This window comes from Zalophus californianus, chromosome 1 (genome assembly GCF_009762305.2).
Source record: "Zalophus californianus isolate mZalCal1 chromosome 1, mZalCal1.pri.v2, whole genome shotgun sequence".
In the NCBI taxonomy this organism is placed as follows: Eukaryota; Metazoa; Chordata; class Mammalia; order Carnivora; family Otariidae; genus Zalophus; species Zalophus californianus.
The window spans coordinates 110,849,898-110,868,812 of record NC_045595.1 but is presented as its reverse complement, the minus strand read 5'-3'; the positions used below and the strand labels follow the sequence as shown (position 1 = coordinate 110,868,812).

General features: G+C 38.3%; 1 protein-coding gene across 1 annotated transcript in view; it reads right to left on the bottom strand.

Moving 5' to 3' along the window:
* Positions 1-1,255: 1,255 nt before the first annotated feature.
* LEKR1 (leucine, glutamate and lysine rich 1) overlaps positions 1,256-18,915 on the bottom strand; it is a 187,259-nt gene continuing 169,599 nt past the window's right edge. The window contains exon 13 of the mRNA XM_027587434.2: positions 1,256-4,673. Within this exon, the coding sequence (XP_027443235.1) occupies positions 4,260-4,673 (414 nt within the window). The 3' untranslated portion in view covers positions 1,256-4,259. The remainder of the gene's footprint in view (positions 4,674-18,915) is intronic.

The following is an 18,915-nucleotide window of genomic DNA, read 5'->3' as shown; positions in this document are numbered from 1 at the left end:
CCCACCAATTCTTTAAGACCCATGATAAACACCAATTCTTGCTTAAAATGTTCCCTGATTCTTCCAGCAAGAAGTTGAATTCATGTAACACCTTGCTTTTGACTCTTTTCAACATCTACTGCCCTATGTTACAATTTTTGTATATGCTTCCTCTCACTCTCTACTATACAATTCTTGGGAATCTGTAGTCTGTCTTTATTACTGTAACTCTCACAGTGCTTTTTCAATTCTCTGTATCTGTGGAAGAAATGAGTGAATGTATAATACAGCTTCACTATTATTCTATAGATCAAGATGCTCAGAAACTGTACAAGTTTTAAAATTATTCCTTGGTCTTAATTAGTATTTCTTTTGGATAAATTACTTAATCTCTGTGACATAGTATTCCTTATATATTTTGGGGTGGGTGTAAAGGATGTCCAGTAAATTTTTTTACTCACTTAATGGATATAAAACACTATGCTATATGAACGCTGGAGAAGGAAATCCTTTGACTTTCCGGATCATGGTAAATATTGTCATAGGATATGTGTGTTTCAGTTTCAACTACTGTGCTGCCAAGAAAGTTCCATGTGTGAATTAAGAATAAACCAAGATGACATAACTTATATTTAAGATTCTAAAGATGCAATCTCATTATATTGGCTTCACAATTTATCGCTATATAGGGTTAATATTTTCAAAAGGAAAAGTAGAATTTCTTCCTGAAGATACCATAGACACCACCTTAGAAATGCTATTATTGTCCATCATGGCGTGGGGACCATAAAAGGTGTCCTGTGCAAGGTACAGTGCACATACATTATTTTCTTAAAACATGAAAGTGAAAAAGTAAAGAAAAAAGAAAAAAAACCAACCTATAATCATTGTAGGATTTGTGAACTTTGGGCACATATTAAATTGCTTTCCTGTGCTCCATTAAATACAACATGATGGTCAGGAATTTTCAGCTCCAGTGCATTAACCCTTTTGGGTTACTAGGTTGCTCTATCAGTGCCTTATAATAACCTTATAAGATAAAGCTTGAGAAAATTTGTTCCATAATCAAAAAAATTAGCTATAATTGACCTGTAATATTACAAAAACTTTTCAGACTGACAGAACATCAAAAAAATCTTAGTTTTACATAATTTTCTTTTTTTTTAAAAGATTTTATTTATTTGGCAGAGAGAGACACAGTGAGAGAGGGAACACAAGCAGGGGCAGTGGGAAAGGGAGAAGCAGGCTTCCTGCTGAGCAGGGAGCCCGATGTGGGGGCCCGATCCCAGGAACCTGGGATCATGACCTGAGCTGAAGGCAGACGTTTAACGACTGAGCCACCCAGGTGCCCCAGTTTTATATAATTTTCAACATTAATACCTCTTCTAGTCAATTCCATTGCCAGGAAATATAACTTTTAAGTAATTCTAAGTATAAATATGGTAATTTAATTCAATAAGACTTTCAAAAATTACTTGAGAAATCTACGTTAACTATAGATGAATTCTCCCATCTTTGTCTATCAACAGTAGTTTAAGAAGAAAAAACAAATATGGTATAATTCTGTGAGGAATATTTTCTGTGGTATTCTTTTCTTTTTGTACCTATCAATGCTTCCATTGAGGTCATGGAAAACATATATATAGGGAGAAATTAAAACTAATAGATTTAAATTAATATCCATTATATGCATTTGAGAGCTTTAGTTTGCTATAGTAGTCACTACTTCCTTAACATTCCTGATACTGTTTCATGGTAGGAGTTAGCTCATCAGTGAGAAGATCAAGGAAAGTTTGTGTTATTAACCCCCCCTTTACATACGCTAATGTGATTCTCTTTTCTTTGTCTCTTCTTTGAAAGATACCAGCACATAGCTTAGATGGCACCATTCAAGTGGTCTAGTCTGAAACGAATGTAAATATTGTCTCTTTGTTTATCCACAGAATTACCTTTCTAATATACTTGTGGAATATAACACAGCCATACTGCACATCCTGATTCTATTCTCAGAAAGATTATTTACATAATTACTCATTATAAAGCAAGAGTGTAACAGCAAACCAAGAAACCAGGTTTTGCACTGATGGTCTTTACATCGCTTTAGAAAAGCTTATGTATGACTTTCTTCACAAATTTAAATCTGTTCATATTTTGGGAAATTATATCCCCATGGCTCCTGAAGATAGCTGAAATTGCGAGACTTGGAAAAACATGTATCATCTGATGACAAAGACTGCTGCCCCAAATATTCTTGTATACTTTTTACTAAAGATTTCACTAGCTTTTGCCATCTACCTTATGTCACCGGTACTTGCAATAAACATGCAAATACCAGATCAGAAACATTGAGGTTCCCAAAGTGTGGCATGAGTACTACTGTCATTATACAAGATGATTTTTCGGGGGTACAATAACATTTCGTACTTTAATAGATACACATTTAAAGTATTAGAAAAAATACACCTAGCAAATCAAACTCATTACTCTACAGTTATTCTTTTTTGGGTCAAGTTTTCTTCTTATATAACTTTAAGTTTAAAAAGTAAGTGCATTTAAAGAAAATATTAGGTAAATACTATTTAGAGCTTCTGTCATGATGGAGGCTGGGCAATGTGATGAGTGGAAAAATGAGGTGGAAACTTGGGGTCAGTTAAAAGTGGTCTGGTTTTAGCTGCCACTAATTAGCTGTCCTGCTTTAGCCAAGTCAGACTTCTTTGGGCATCTATTCCATATTTGGAAAGAGATGGTTGGGGGTCACCATTCTATGATGTTTTGTTCTCTTTTCAAATGCCATTATAAGGAATACTGATCTCTGTAAAGCAAAATGCAACATTCTAAGACTTAACACAAGATGTACTCATTTCAACCAGTCAGGGAAATCAGAAGAACTAATGTGGAATTGATTTATTTATTTTTTTAGGAAAACACTCTACTGGTAGATTAGACTAATCCTTTGAAAGATTAGACATAAACCTGAATTTACTTAGTAGCTTTACTTTTTTTTTTTTTTTTTTCAGATGGGAAGGATTCCAAGTACCTTTGGATTCTCTCATCAGTATAAAAGCCAAACAGAGGAGAGTTTTACGTGCCATATTTCACACGTGTTACTATATCCTCATCCGGGAGCAAGAAGCCTGGATGTCCCTGATAGAGTCAGATGAAGGATTTAAGTAAAGTCAGTCTTGAAAGAAAAATACATTTCAGTTTGAAGGGGGAAAAGATAGACAAACATTAACTTAAGGTAAAGAGTTGTATTTTAAGAAACAGGAGGGGCCTGAAGCTCTATAACTTAAAATAGCTGGTTTTGGTTGCTGGTTTTAGTTTTTCACTCTGAAAATAGAAAATATGTTAACCAGTTGCCTATCTTGGGGAGTAATAAAATGTGAACCCCAAATTAGCACTACGTGACTCTATAGAATGGTCTTGAGTTAGTTCCTTTCCCAATGGTTGAAGGATACAAGTTCAAATCAAAATCCAGCAGTGATTACCAAAAAGCATTCAATGTAGAAAATCTCTACCAAGTAATATTTTCATGGTCAGCCAGGCTCTTTGTTTTTTTTTTAAATAATCTCTATAGTTTGAAAAGTAAACCACCGTTTCCTTGAATTGGAGTTGCTGTCCCTTTTCCTAGAAGGTCCCAGGTTCACAGGGAGGACTGCCTTCTTGAAGGGTACCTATCTTTACTTCTGGCCTAAAAAGAAATTCGATTAACCAATTAGATTGTGAGATGAAAAAGAGAAGGTTTCTATGATGATGATGAATTCTGTGAATATTTGAACTGAACATTTTGGAAATTATCCGATTTAGGACTAAAGTACTTCCATTTTCTATTTGGAATATGAATTACATCTATTTAACCTATTCAGCTCAACAAACAAAGGAACAAAAACAGACACAACCAATACAATCTATTTTTTGTGGAAATATATCTGCTTGTAATGGTGCAAAAAAAATAGCAAAGATGCCATGAGTGAAAAATTTTACCTATGATCTCTAAAAGGGCACATTCATAGAACACATCTAAACATGCAATATAGAAGTATAGAAACTGGCCCTCTGGAATATCAGCAACTTCATTATCCGTGGCAATTTCAAAGGTCTCTTAGAAAATGTGGCTTCACAATTCCTAGTTTTTCCAATTATGCTATTAAAAATATCTATAACCGTGCATTCTTGATCTGTGATAATAATATGGCCTTTGTCACCCTCAGTCACAGTGCATCTCTGGCCCGCTGGGTAAGACCGGGTGTGCTGTGTGGAGCTGCTCCGGACTGGACCAATCACTGCTGGCTCAGTCTCCTCCGCAGAATGGTAGCCAGCCTTTGTCTGGTCTCATTTACTGACGATGCTCCACCCCAGGGAGGATGCGGTTGGGGCACAGTGGGCAAACCTGAGCTGCTGAGCCTCTGGGACTGAGCCAAGGTTGGGGAAGTGGTAGGTTTTGCCACTCTGTGCAGGCTGGGAATTTTGATTCCTTTCCCAGAGTTCAGTCTTGTAAGGCTTCTTTCCCCCTGATTACTGACCACGGCAGCAGAGGAGGTTAGGCTGCCCTGGTTAAGGGAACACGGTGACAAAGGTGAACTTCCACTGAGCTTCCTGAGCTCCAGAAGTTGTTCTCTGGCTTGACTCAAAGCCTCTGTCAGTTCAAAGCGTTCTTCGCACTCCCTACGCACTGTTTCCTGAAGAAAAGTGTTCTGAAATGAAAAAGGAGTGGGGAAGCATCCCCAGCTTTAAACTGTACATATGGAAAGTCACTGGCAATATAAATGGAGAATTAAACCAGAAATCAGAGGTCTTGTCTTTGACAGTCTTTGTGGATACTCTACCACATGGGTCAGACAAGTCAAAAACACGAATGATTTGTGAAGCTGGAAAGAAATTTAAGAGGACATTTGATTCAACCCTTGCAGTTTGCAGAATAGGAAACAAGAACCAGGATCACTCAGATGGGTAGTAGGGGGCTGGGACTGGAACCCAGAACTTCTAATGCCTACTTTAGTGGGGTTTCAGCTTGTTGGCACATGTGATGTCTAATAGTTAATATCTGTAGGGGCAAGTATGTTATTTTATAATAAAGGTAAATTGCAATACATAAGACAGATAAAATTGCTTGAATTATAAGACTGAAAGAATTATATCAGCTATGATATTTAAACAATAAAATCAGTTACTTTATATGATCCTTTCTCAATAGAACTTAAATATACTGATCATTTGCTATTTTGTAAGATATATATCAAAATAAAGAACAACATCTTTTGCTTTTAATTCTATTCAGCAATCATTTATCAAGTCATTAGAAGCTGTAGTGGATACAATACCTGCCATCAAGAAGTCTGCAGCCTTGTGAGTTTGAGCAGAGCCATTTTTTTAATTTCTCTAACAGAATTTGGAGCCAAGGGTAGTAGCTATGGGGTTGAAGATTAAGGAAGAACTTTCTAACAGCCAGAGCTGTCCGGAGGATACTCTGAAGGGTTGACTCTCGCTTGACTGGGATGTACTGGATCAAATTTAAGCTTCAAATGTGTGACTAAACTAGAGATCACTAAGGCCCCTTCAAATTCTGAGACTCTACAGTTTCAGTTGAAGTTACCCATCTTTCATCTATGGTATTCATCCAAATTACTTCAAGGCCCATGGTAAGAATTAGGTCTTGGATCTTTCTAACCTCCTGACATTCATGTGTGTAGGATATCAAAAAAGAGGTTGAAAAGTAAACAATTCAAGGTAGTACACAATTAAAATGATTGTGCCATAGGATTCTCCAGATAAAAATGAATTTCCATCAGGTTAGTTTGTTTGTAGAACTATCCAAGGCCTTCCCAAATCTGACTCTCAGTGGGAAGTATCCTCCTAAGGCTTTACTGACTAATCTGCTGTCAGTGGAACTAAATAACAAAGCATTCGAGAAAGTAGCATCTTCCTGTATTTGAATTTCTTGTGATTATGATCAGAACTCTATTCAATTCCAAATTTGGTAATCAGAATTGAGGAATATGGCACAATTCCAGATTAACAGTTGCTCCATAATTTTCTATAAAATCAGCAGCATGTCTGGGTCAAACAAAGTCTCATCATTTACATATATTATTAACATACATATGTGTCCATATAATCATATATTTTTAAAAAATCATGAAGGTTAAGTATTTGCTTCCAGTTAACTTGTTTTTTTGTTTTGGGTTGTTTGTTTTTTTTGTTGTTGTTGTTTTGTTTTGAGGAACTGGAGACCAAGGATGGTGTTTGTGGCTTTCTGGCTTTCTCTTCTGGTTTTCCTTAACTTTACCTAAAATACTTGTTGAAAAGGTAAGGGAAGGAGGGCTAGAAAAGATTAATCAGTTGCTACGTTAGGTGTCATCTCATTTCCTGCTCTTAATAACTATTTTTGACAAAGAAAGACACCTAAGCCCCACTGCTTATATAACTTGCTGAGAGTAACTCAGCTCTGAAGTGGCAGGGTCCTTCCTGCTTCCAGAGCCCTGCTCCAAGCTGCCCATGCCTAAATGAATTGTCTAATTAATTATATCAAGCATGCAGGGACCATTTTATTCTAGGACATGGAAGCAATAAAAAAAAAAGACACTTCATTTGGTTTTGCCCAAGTTTTCTAAACATAACCTAAACTTTATTTTAAAAGGCACAGCAATGCTTTATTTCCTCTCTACTACTGAGTTAGCTGGCAAATGTGTTGAAGTGATTAGATTTAAGGGGCTTTCAATAACTTTGTATAAAAAAATTCCCTTGATTAAGAAAGCTATAAGAAAGACTTAAGTTTATTTGAATACATAAAAGAAAAAAACTAGCAGTTAACTAATGAGGTCAATAAATTGGTGACATGAATAATAGGTCCACCAATAATGAAGGATAACATGATGCGTGATGTAATGACAAGAGCTCTCATTAAAAGAAAAATAAAATTCAATCCATTTACTAAAATTAAATTCAAGTCTGAAAGAAAGGGAGCAGTGTTCTATGGAAAACATCCATAAAACAAGTCACTTAAAAGCTACTTTAGGCAAGTGACACTCCACTGAAGGAGGAAATGAAAAGGTGGAGTGAACCCAAAGATGTCCCCATAGCAAGTATAATGGGACCAAAGTGCCTGCCAGCTCCAGATTGAACTTTGGAAGGGCTGCTGACGATCTTGGTCTGGGGCCCACTACTCTGGAACTCATCCTTCTTCAAGGCTATTAGCTTCCAGTACAAAGGACTATTTCTTTCTTCTATTATTTCCAAGCCAGGAGGACCTCTGAACTGAAAACAAGCTGCAGAGTTAGAACTTCTATTTTTGTCTTTGCCACAAATGCTGTGAAATCTCAGGTGAATCTCACAATATCTGCATATCCTCTGCTACCATCCTCTTTTTTTTAGGGGGTGCAGAGAGAGAGGGAGAGACAATCCTAAGCAGGCTCCATGCCCAGTACAGAGCCCGAAGCAGGGCTTGATCTCATAACCCTGAGATCATGGCCTGAGCTGAAATCAAGAGTCAAACGCTTAACCAACTTAGCCACCCAGACTCCCCTGCTACCATCCTCTTTCAAAATTGAGATTACAACTCAGTTTTGTACAACAGGCAATTCAGATGTTATAAATTTATCCAACTATGGAGTAACAAAATGGAAATAGAACACATCAAGTTGAGAGGATTGCTATTTCAGGGGTGGACTGTGTGTGACAGGGCATGACAAGAGCACATGTGGATGTGGCCAGAGTCAGTAAGGCACATTAGTGGAAAATTCCATCATGTGTGGAAAAGAATCATTCACTTGTGATTAGATTGCTTTCAGTGATTTAGGCAAAATGTCTCTTTTGGGGCTGTGTTTTTGGAAGGTTGTATTGTTACAGGATTTTATTGTGTGTTTTCATTGAACAACATAGGAAAATGTGTAAGATAGAAGTGCAGTAAGATTGAAAACACTGGGCAAACATGAGAATAATCAGTGAAGCCATACATTCTAAATGTTTCAGGTAAAATTATCTTTGGCCATATCTTAGCATGGTAAAATGGTATCACTGGATTGCAACTAAATTGTAAGTCAAACCGAAAAGGGAGGCACAAGCCGGGTGAAGAAGGGGCAGTGGGGTTTACCCAGGCAAAGTGGGCAGGGAGTACAAATGCCTGGCAGCATGAGAGGGAGAGGCACATCTTGGGACGACACGTAGCTTAGTAGGACTCAGGTGCAAAGTGCAGAAGAGGAGGAGAAACCAGGACTGAGGCAGAGAAGAGTGAGCAGGGTCAGACTGAAGATGACTTTAGTAACATGATAATAATAGAGTTTTAACTTAATTCTGAGGGCTATATGGAGTCATTGAAAGGTTCATTTCAAGCAGGGGGCTGGCATGGCCAAATGTGCATTAAGGGAAGATCCCTTTGCTAGCTCTAGGGAAAACGGCCCCAAGTGGGGCAAGATGGGAGGCAGGGAGGATAGTAGGAGGCCAGTGTTTTCACAGAGGAGGTTCCTATCCCATGTGCCCCTTGATTAGGGTGGGCTGGGCATGGAAGAACTACTGTTTCTGGGTCCTTAAGCTCTGTTGATGGTGAAGAGCATTATCTGTAGATACATCTATAACATTTTCAGATGAAGGCCCCTTTGAGTGGGTTTAAAATATGGCTTAATTGCACTCCCAATGGGTAAGAAAATGTCAAAATGAAAATATAAATTAGCTCGCCATCTGTTTGAAATTTCTAATATTAAAAAAATGGCCAATTTCCCCCACTCTTTGCAATGTAAGTGTGGTTTATTTTTATGTTTGTTTTCATTTTTATCCTTAGAGACAGCTGGATTGCTTTCAATTCCAAAAACAGTGGAAGAAGCAAGAGAAGGCTTTGCCGGCTAACTTGATCACTCTGAAGGTGAGAGTCCCATTTGTGATGGCAATCACCTGAATCTGGCAATTAGGGGAACATGCCAAGAAAGCAAGTCCTCAGTGAAGAATAAGTACAGATGGGTGTCTTTCTTTGTGCTTTATACCCAGTGAGGTCTGAACTAGTCATGGAATGATCAGATTAGAGTTTTCATCCACCCAAACTAGATATGTTCCAGGGTGAGTGGATGGCTGAACAACTTGGCGGGGGGGGGGGGGGGGGGGGGGGCGGACCATGAGGGGAGTGGAAACAAAGAGAAACTGTGGGAAAGGTGTGGAAATCAGAACAATGAGTAGGAGCTAGCCTTCCATTTAACACTTCTGGTCAACTAATCTGATCAGCCCAAAACACTGCAGAAAAACAGTGGAAATGGCCCTTTGGTAAGACAGGAATGAGAATCTGAGTATATTTCCAGGAAAGAAGTAAGATGGATGTTAGGCAGGTTGTTCTAAAATTGTATCCCTATGCTCACAAACATAATGGGCACTGTGAAATAACTACTGCTGATAGATCAAAACAGAAGTAGAAACAGGGAAATAATCTCCTGGACTAATATGCTTCAAGAGCAAATTTTCAGAATGGGGAGGAAAAGCCCCTGAAGGCACAGAGTTCAGGATTCATTCTTCTAAGTCAACAATCTACTAAGAATTTAATTGGTATTAATTCAAAACAACAGAAACAATTTCTTCATATTTTTTCTCATTCTGTCAATTTTCTGGCATCTACACTTTGCATCAGGACAAATGGTCTCTGACATGTAAAAGGCAGCCTTGTTTAGCTCTCCCTCTCCTCTACTGAAGGCTCTCAGTCTGACTGCCACATTCCTATCTGCCCCATGCCCCACCATTAAGGTTCTCAGGCTATCAGTTCACCCAACCTCCCTACCAACCAACCCTAGGAATAGCCTCTGGCCCCTTTTAGGGGGCTTCCCCAGTTAGCTTCCCCAGTTCTCCCCCTGCTCCCTGGGGAGCCAGAGGTTAGAGAAGAGATTCAGATGTTCTAATTCTATTTGGTCCCAAAGTTGAGAACTACTCATTTGTTGATATACTAACTGGTACTTTGTTTTCTCATAAATGGAATTACCAGAGAAATGTGTGCCATTTTATCTATATCGATTGAATATGTAAATATAGAAAATGCACATCCTAAAACTAAGCAAATCCCTCTTGCAAAAAGCTATTTGTGTTTGCAAACACCATGTATTCCTCAAATTTAATCTTTGAGTTTACATAAATCCATTGTTGCCAGATTTATTAGTAAACTTTCCTAAATAAATGGATTTTCCTTTTTAATAGATTTTATCTTTGGAAAATATTTTAAAAGCACAAAAAAGTTTTAAAGTCATTGATGATCCCCAAATTCTTTTAAAAGTATGAGAAGTGAAAACCTTGCTATCTCTTCCTACCCCCAAAAAAGTACCACTGTAGATAGTGTGGGGAAAGTTCTTCCTTCACTTTTTCCTATCACCTCTCTGTGTCTGTAACTCTACAGAGCAACCTCATGCACTCTCATTTTTTGTTTTCTAAACAAAATCATATCCAAGATGCCAAGAGATGGTCAGGTGAATGAACAAAACCAACAAAAATAGCTGTTGTCAAGAAATTAAGTATACATCTACAATCCATTAGCCACAATTTTGACATCCACAAAGCTCTGAGAAGAAAAATTTGTGTAAATTATAACATTTGGTAATAAAATCTGCCTGGACTGATAATCTTTATTTCACTCAGTGGGAACATTCCTATGCTTCACTGCAGAAATATTGATGTCATTGCATGGGAGGACCTGCCCTAGATCTCTGGGGGCATAGGTACTTCACTAATTTTCTAAAATATGAAATAATTTGAATTCCAAACCTATCTGAAACCAACATTTTCTATAAGGGATTGTGGCTCCATAGAAGTTGTGTGCTCCCTTCTTTAAATTTATTATGCTAAGCAAAATAAGTCAATCAGAGAAAGACATGGATCATATGATCTCACTGATGTGAGGAATTCTTAATCTCAGGAAAAAAACTGAGGGTTGCTGGAGTGGTGGGGGGTGGGAGGGATGGGGTGGCTGGGTGATGGACACTGGGGAGGGTATGTGCTATGGTGAGTGCTGTGAATTGTGCAAGACTGTTGAATCACAGACCCTACCTCTGAAACAAATAATACAACATATTTAAAAAAAAGAAGAAGATAGTAGGAAGGGAAAAATAAAGGGGGGATGAATTGGAGGGGGAGACGAACCATGAGAGACTATGGACTCTGAGAAACACACTGAGGGTTCTAGAGGGGAGGGGGTGAGGGGATGGGTTAGCCTGGTGATGGGTATTAAAGAGGGCACATACTGCATGGAGCACTGGGCGTTATACGCAAACAACGAATCATGGAACACTACATCAAAAACTAATGGTGTAATGTATGATGATTAACATAATAAAATAAAATTTAAAAAAATTCTTTTTCTCCTTATAATCTTTGGTAGTATTCTCCAATTTTCCTTCTACCTCATTAGACATTCCTTCTCTGTCACTGTTGCTTAATTTTCTCCTCCCAGCCTCCAAAATTTGGAGTGCCTGTTCTCAACCCTCTATTACCTCAATTCCCTGGTGATCTCATTCAGTACCAGGGCTTAAGTATCAGCTACATGTGGTTGTCTCAAAATCAATCTCTAGTCAGCCTTCCCCTGAACATACTGCCCATTCAATACCTCCATTTGGATATCTAATAGACACGTTGAGATTAACATGTGCCAAATCAAATTCTTGATATTCCTCCCCAGTTGTATTCCTTTCCTAGTGTTTCCCATCTCAGTATATGGCACTTTCACTCACTCGGTTGCTGACATTCCAAACTTTAGAGTTAGCCTTGATCCCTCGTCTGCTCTCACATCATCCAACCCATCAGTAATTTCTGTTGCCTCTACCTTGAAAATATATCCTGAATCAGGCCACTACTCACCTTCTTCAGCACAATGACCATCCATGCATTTCTAGACCTTTTCAAGGGCTTTGTAATTGCTGCTCCTGCTTTCATTTTTGTCTCCCTTCAACCTATTTTCTACACAGCAGAGTTATCCTCTAAAAATAAATCAGATCATGTCACTGCCTTGTTCATAATTTCTGGGTGGCTTTCCATCACACCAAGAAAACAATCCAAAGTCCTTGCTGCAAGACTACAGACTCCACATGATTTGGTCCCACCAAACTCGCTTTCTCCCACTGTCCTCCTTGCTCACTAAGCTTCAGCAATGCTTGCTGATTTCCCTGTGGTTTCTCCAAGGTTCCCAGAATGTTCTTTGCTGCAGGGCCTTTACATCTCACATTTCCTCTGCCTGAAATGTTCATCTTCTCACTTCAGGTCTGCTTGACTATAACATCCTCAGAGAGTCCTCTGACCAGCCCATCCCCCACAGGACCTCTCTTTCAGAAAGTATCCCTTTACTCTATTCTTCTCAGCATCTATTTTTTATTTTCTAAAGATTTTATTATTTATTTTGAGAGAGAGAGAAAAACTAAAAGGGAGAGAAGGCATGCCCATCAGTTGAGAGGGGGCAGAAGGGGAAGGGCAACGGATGGGAAAGAATCTCAAGCGGACTCTGCACTGAACTCAAGAGCCAGAAGTGGGGCTCGATCCCATGACCCTGAGATCATGACCTGAGCCGAAATCAAGAGTCAGATGCTTTATCACCTGAGCCCAGGTGCCCCAGCATCTATTTTTTAAAAACCTGTTTACATGTTCTAAACCTTGACTTTTATCCTATCCTCTGCCACCCTATTAGGCCCTTTTTATAAGTTACTCCTTTCCATTGTTTTAAATTATTTTTTTAAATTAAAGTAATAACTCACATATATTTAAAAATTAAAACAGTACTATAGTATACTGAAAAAAAGCAGTCCTTCATACTTCCAAATCCTATATCCCAGGAATAACCATTTTCAGATTTTTAAGCAGTTTCTTGTGATATTTATTTCCATATTCCTAAATAATAACATTATGTAGTTATCTCACGGTTTTTCAGTTTTGAAGTCATTATCTCCTGGCTTCATAGAATGGAAAATGAAGATTTAGCTTCCTATTCCAACTCCCGGTAGATGTTTCACCAACTGCCCCCCTCGCCCACGCCCCAGAGCAGATGTTTCTCTTCCCCTAGGAGAAATTTCTATCACAATTTTATTGGAAAATCTTCCCAATCTCCATCACGATTTTTAGTCAAATCTATATTTTACTTTATATGATTATAGTATACAAATTTTATGTATTCCTGAGCCATGCAGTGTACTATGATTACATTTCCCTTCTTGCATAGCATCCTTCCAGAGTTAATTATTGTCCCACTATTTATCTGCTTAGGGTTCTAGGTGTTGATCACTAATTTTTCATTAAACCCACTTATAGAAATGTAAATATTCTTTCAACATGTTCAAACTCTCCATGTAATCCATCAGTTTCTCTTTGTTCTTGGAAACATACTTCTAAAAATGCTCTGTTCTTCTGCTGACCCCAGGCTGGTTGTTCTCTAAATCTGGTGCCCTGCTGTAATTCTTGGATTTCTCCCTACCATTGTCCTGGGGATTCTCTCCACTTCTCTCCTGTGTTGGAACTCTTACTTCCCAATTCCTGTATCTTCTCCTTTCTTATTTTGTTCCCTCATTGTGGTGTCATATATCATCTGATAACTTCCCAAGAAAGGCTGCAAAGGGAAGTATCATTTTTGAGAACTCTAAAATCTGAGAATATCCTTATTTGACACTTACTTGATTGATCATTTGTCAGGTTATAGAATTCTAGGTTGAAAATAGTTTTTCTTCAGAATGTGGAATCTACTGTCTTCTAGTTTCTACTGCTGTTGTTAAGAATTCTGAGGCCATTTTGATTCCTGATCCTTTTTAAGTGACCCTCCCAACCCCCACCCCCAGCCCAGAAACTTTCTAACTACTTATATTTATCCTTAAGGTATTGCTATTTCATGATGAAGTGCTTTGGTGTGATTGCTTTACCATCCATTATAGAAATGTATGTCCTTCAGTATGTGGAAATGACCTTGATTAGTTTCTGGATAATTTTATTTCTTCTGCTTTCTCTGTTCTCTCTTTCCAAATCTCCTCTAATCTTCTTTTTCTAATTTTCTTTTCTTTTCTCCAACTCTGCTTTTTTCTTCTACTTTCTGGGAGATTTATTCATCTTTATCATCTAACCAAAGTATTGAATTTTTTATTTCAGCTCTTATATCTTAATATTTATTCTCATTCTTTATTCATAGCCTCCTGCTCATGTTCTATGGATGCAATATCTTTTCTCTGAGGATATTAATTATGCTCTTTTTTGAAGCTCACATTTGCTCCCTGTATTATTTTGTATCTTTTTCTTCTGAGTTCTTTTTTGCTTGTTTGATCCTTGTTTCTATCTCATATTAGAGGTATTCCTAAAATGTCTGGTGATCTTTTGGTTGTTCATGTTTAAATATGAGTCTCTAAAATGTTACTGGAAGCTCTGTGTGCCTACGTGAGGGCTTATTGATTGGTATACTTCTTCGTGGGTAGATACGACATGACTATTGCCATTTCACTGGGAGACCCCACTTATCAGGATCCATAGGTCTTTTCTTTTCTTTTCAGCCACCTCACTTCTCCAGAGAGGGCACTTCCAATTTCCTAGCTGTTGATATATAAACCTAGTTGTCTGTGTTCTGGGAAGTAAGTAGGTAAAGTGGACCAGGAGGTCTCACTCTTTAAGATACAGACTTTTCCTTCCAGCCTTCTCCTACATTCTGCTGTTCTGTACCCTCAGGTCCAAAGCCTCTCACATCCAGAAAATTTATGTTTTCTAGAATGTAAATCTTTGATACCCTGCTAGAATAGTGAGTGAGGATTGCTTAGAGGTTAGGGAGGCATCTGAGTATCTATCTGTTCCTTTTATAATCATTCAAACAATCCTATTTTCAGATCCACTCTTCTCTCTTTCAGAAGAATCTCATGTCTCCAATTCCTGAGCTTTTCCAGTGCTGTGTCACAAATTGGATTTGCTCCTTTTAGGGTTCCACCCCACTCTCCCAATCCCCACAGGCATTAGGTTTCAACATCCTACAGTCTACTAATTACTTCTGAATTATTTTCCAAAATTTGGTCAACATCTCTTTCATCTGGTGTCAACTCCTTCCTCTCCTGTTCTCTTTTCCTTATGGATGTATTCACTTTTTATTAACTTACTGTCAATTTCGTGCTGTTTTGAGATGAAGCATAGATAAACATATGTATTCAATTCTCTACTTTAACCAAGAGTATTCCTTTTTATCTTTGAATGTCTTTGAGTTTCATTAGATGGTTAGAGGAACTGATAGAATTTAAAACTTCTGTCCCTTTGTTTTCCTTATTGATAATCTTAAGACAACAAAAATATTGAACATTCCATACCAGTTTTCCTTTGGTAGTTGTATGTGAACTCTCTCTCTCTCTCTTTTTTTTTTTTTTTTTTTTGGATTTACCACATTCTTCCTCTGGATTACAACAAGACCCTTGACAGTGGGGCCTGGCCACACTGTCTTGACAGGACTCATATGAAGCTAGTAGGAAGGAAAACTGGTAGCAAGAAGCATGTGAATCTATTTTAACCTGGTTTTAAATGATGATGTTCTATTCTCTAACATACTAGGTTTCTTTTCTGACTTCTTTCTTCTTTTAAAAAAATATTTCAGGGACGCCTGGGTGGCTCAGTCAGTTAAGAATCTACCTTCAGCTCAGGTCATGAACCTAGGGTCTTAGGATCAAGTCCCACATCGGGCTCCTAGCTCAGCAGGGAGCCTGCTTCTCCCTCTGCCTGCTGTTCCCTCTGCTTGTGCTCTCTCTCTCTGTCAAATAAATAAATAAAACCTTAAAAAATATTTTCAATTTTTTTAATGTGTGTCTTCTCCCTATGAAGAATTTTCATGGGCCTTCTTTTCTTATTCACATTTCCCATTCAGTTTTACATTCTATTTTCTCCTCTTATTCACCTGCACCTCTTGTTGCTTCACCTTGTTGACCCTCGTTGTCTCTGTGGACACTCTCCAATAATCCTTGCCCCACGAAGGAATGCCCATTTGCCCTTTAGAGGCTCTGGCTTTCCTCCTATCCTTGAGAACATTCTTTCAAACAATTAAAAGCAAAGTCCACCCATTCTCTGACCCCTTGAAAGAGAATAGGGCTTTCCTGACCTTAATTAGCTTCCTTATTAGACCATTAATTTATCTTTATTCTAATGAGAATTTGTTCTTAACTTAAATGTGGCTTTATTTCTCTAGAATCTGAGAAATTTCAAGTGTCTGGAATGTATGATCAAAATAATAGTGTTTTTCACCTTACATGCTACCACCTCTATTCTTTCTGGCTCATACATCCTATCAGTTATTGTCTCATTTCCTCTTTTTACAAGAATATTCTGGACTTTGGCATGCTTAACCAGAGAAGCAGCCTTAATTATTTACTCTTACAGTTCAATGGTAATTATTTAACTTCTAATGGAAAATCTAATCTACCTCCCTTCCTCCCACCCCAGCTAAAGGAAGTCTGTCCCCAGGCATGTCCTTAGGTAACTTTACTTTTGGAATGATGCCATTCTATTCCCTAGTAATGATCAATGATTGTTTATGTGCCAAACCGGTGTCTTGTATTTTTCAAGAGTGTGCATTAAAAAAACAAAACAAAACAAAAAACAAGCTCCATCTCTAAGTGGCTTCCTTTTACAACTAATGAGCAGGAAGAGCACATCTAGCTCCTTTTGTCTGAAAAAGAAATTCACTCTTCACTTTTAATCTAGTTTCTCTTGACAAAGTTACCTCCAGCAGCACTGAGATTGGCAGCCTCTAGAATGGCTCCCAGTTATCCCTGCCCTCTTTTATTCACCCCCTTGTGCAATCCCTTTGCTTTGAATGTGAGCTGGACTTACTGGCTCATTTATAATGAATCGAATTTAGCAGAAGCATTGGGATGTCACTTCCGAGATTAGGCTAAAGACTGCCTTCTATCTTAGACACCCTCTCTTGCACTCTCAGTCTTGTTAACTTGCTTGCTCTGAGGGAAGCCAGCTCCATGTGTAAGTTGTTCTATGGAGAAGTCCTTATTGCAAGGAACGGAGAGAGTCCTCTGACCAATAGCCAGCAAGGTGCTAAGGCTTTCAGCCCAACAGCCATAATAAAATAAATCCTGCTAACAACCACAAAGTGAGCCTGGAAACAAATCCTCCTCTAGTTGAGCCTTTAGGCAAAACTGTACCCCTAATCCCCTGATACCCACCTCACGAGAGGCTTTAAGCCAGGGGTACCCAGCTAAACCACATTCTGACCCACAGAAACTATGAGATAGTATATGTTTGTTATTTGAAACCACTGAATTTGAGGATAATTTATTGTGCAGCAATGGATAACCAATACAGGTCCTTAAGGCTAATTTTTAAGACTAGTCTATGCTTTTTATATGTTAATTTTTTTAATTTTATTTTATTATGTTATGTTAGTCACCATACAGTACATCATTAGTTTTTGATGTAGTGTTCCATGATTCATTGTTTGCATATAACACCCAGTGCTCCATGCAATATATGTTAAGTTTTTGTTTATGTCTTTCTTTCCTCTGGATGTCAATTTAATTTTTTTTTTTTTTTTTTGAGAGGGAGAGGGCGAGAGGCAGAGGGAGAGAGAGGATCTTAAGCAAGCTCCACATTCAACGCAAAGCCTGATGTGGGGCTCGATCTCATGACCCTGAGATCATGACCTGAGCTGAAATCAAGAGTCAAACGCTTAACTGACTGAGCCACCCAGGTGCCCCTGGATGTCAATTTAATTACTCATATAAGATTGTCTTTAAATTCTTCTTTGAGAGCAGGAAACGGCAGTTGTCAGTCTTGTTCATAATTGCACAGATAGGGCCTAGCACAGCGCCCGGCCCCTACATAGAGGTTCAGTATATACTTACTGGATTCAACCCTTCTATCTTTTTCTGCTTGTCCTAGTTTATAGGTTACTCCTTACTTTCCATATTGCCATTTCTTTAGTGATTTAAGAGTTAGAAAACTTGCTGGTCTAATTGCCTTGACCTTTCTTTCCTTTAACCTACCATCCCTTCTCTAGAGCTTCACCACTGCTGTCTCATTTGAAGCAAACCTGCATCGCCTCTCTCCTTGGGGTTTCTTCAGTGGAACTGAGTCCATGTGTGCTCTCCCTTCCCCCTCCTGCCTGGCCTGTGAAGCAGCTCACTTTATCAGGGAGGCTGTGCTGCAGTGTGTCTGCAGGAGACACTCAGCTGACCCCCTAAATATCTGGAGAGGTGAGTACTGTGCTTAGTGTTATTTTAAAAGGAAGGAAGGAGTAAGGAAAGAGAGAAAGAGAGAAAGAGAGAAAGAAAGAGAGAAAGAGAGAAAGAGAGAAAGAGAAAGAAAGAAAGAAAGAAAGAAAGAAAGAAAGAAAGAAAGAAAGAAAGAAAGAAAGAAAGAAAGAAAGAAAGAAAGAAAGAAAGAAAGAAAGGAAGGCAGGGAGGAAGGGAGGGAGGAATGAAGAAAAGAAAGAAGAGAGAAAGAGAAAGAGAGAGAAAGAAAGAAAGAAAGAAAGAGAAAGAAGAAAAAGAGAGAGGGAAGGAAGGAAAGAGGAAAGGAAAGAGAAGGAAAGAGAAGGAAAGAGAGGAAAGGAAAGAAGGAAAGAAGGAAAGAAGGAAAGAAGGAAAGAAGGAAAGAAGGGAAGGGAAGGGAAGGGAAGGGAAGGGAAGGGAGCCTGGAGATGTTGAGTGCTAAGCCTGAGGGTCTCTTTGAAATTTAGAAGCAGAATCACTAGAATTCAGGTTTCCTGAAATAGGAAACATCGTATCATGGAGATTCAAACATGAATCTCCTCCATGCTGTGTGCCCTAAACTGCTTAGCAGTTCAGAAATAAGACTTTATTAGAAAAGAAAATTCAAATCAAAATAAGTCCATTCTAGTTTAAATAAAAACATTGCTGAAATAATCATGCATACATAAGATAGACCAACACATGTAAATTATCCTATAGTTTAGGTTGACGGAAAGATAAAGCCCTAAAGAGAAATTACTTTTAAAATATATTGTTCCAGGGTTCATAG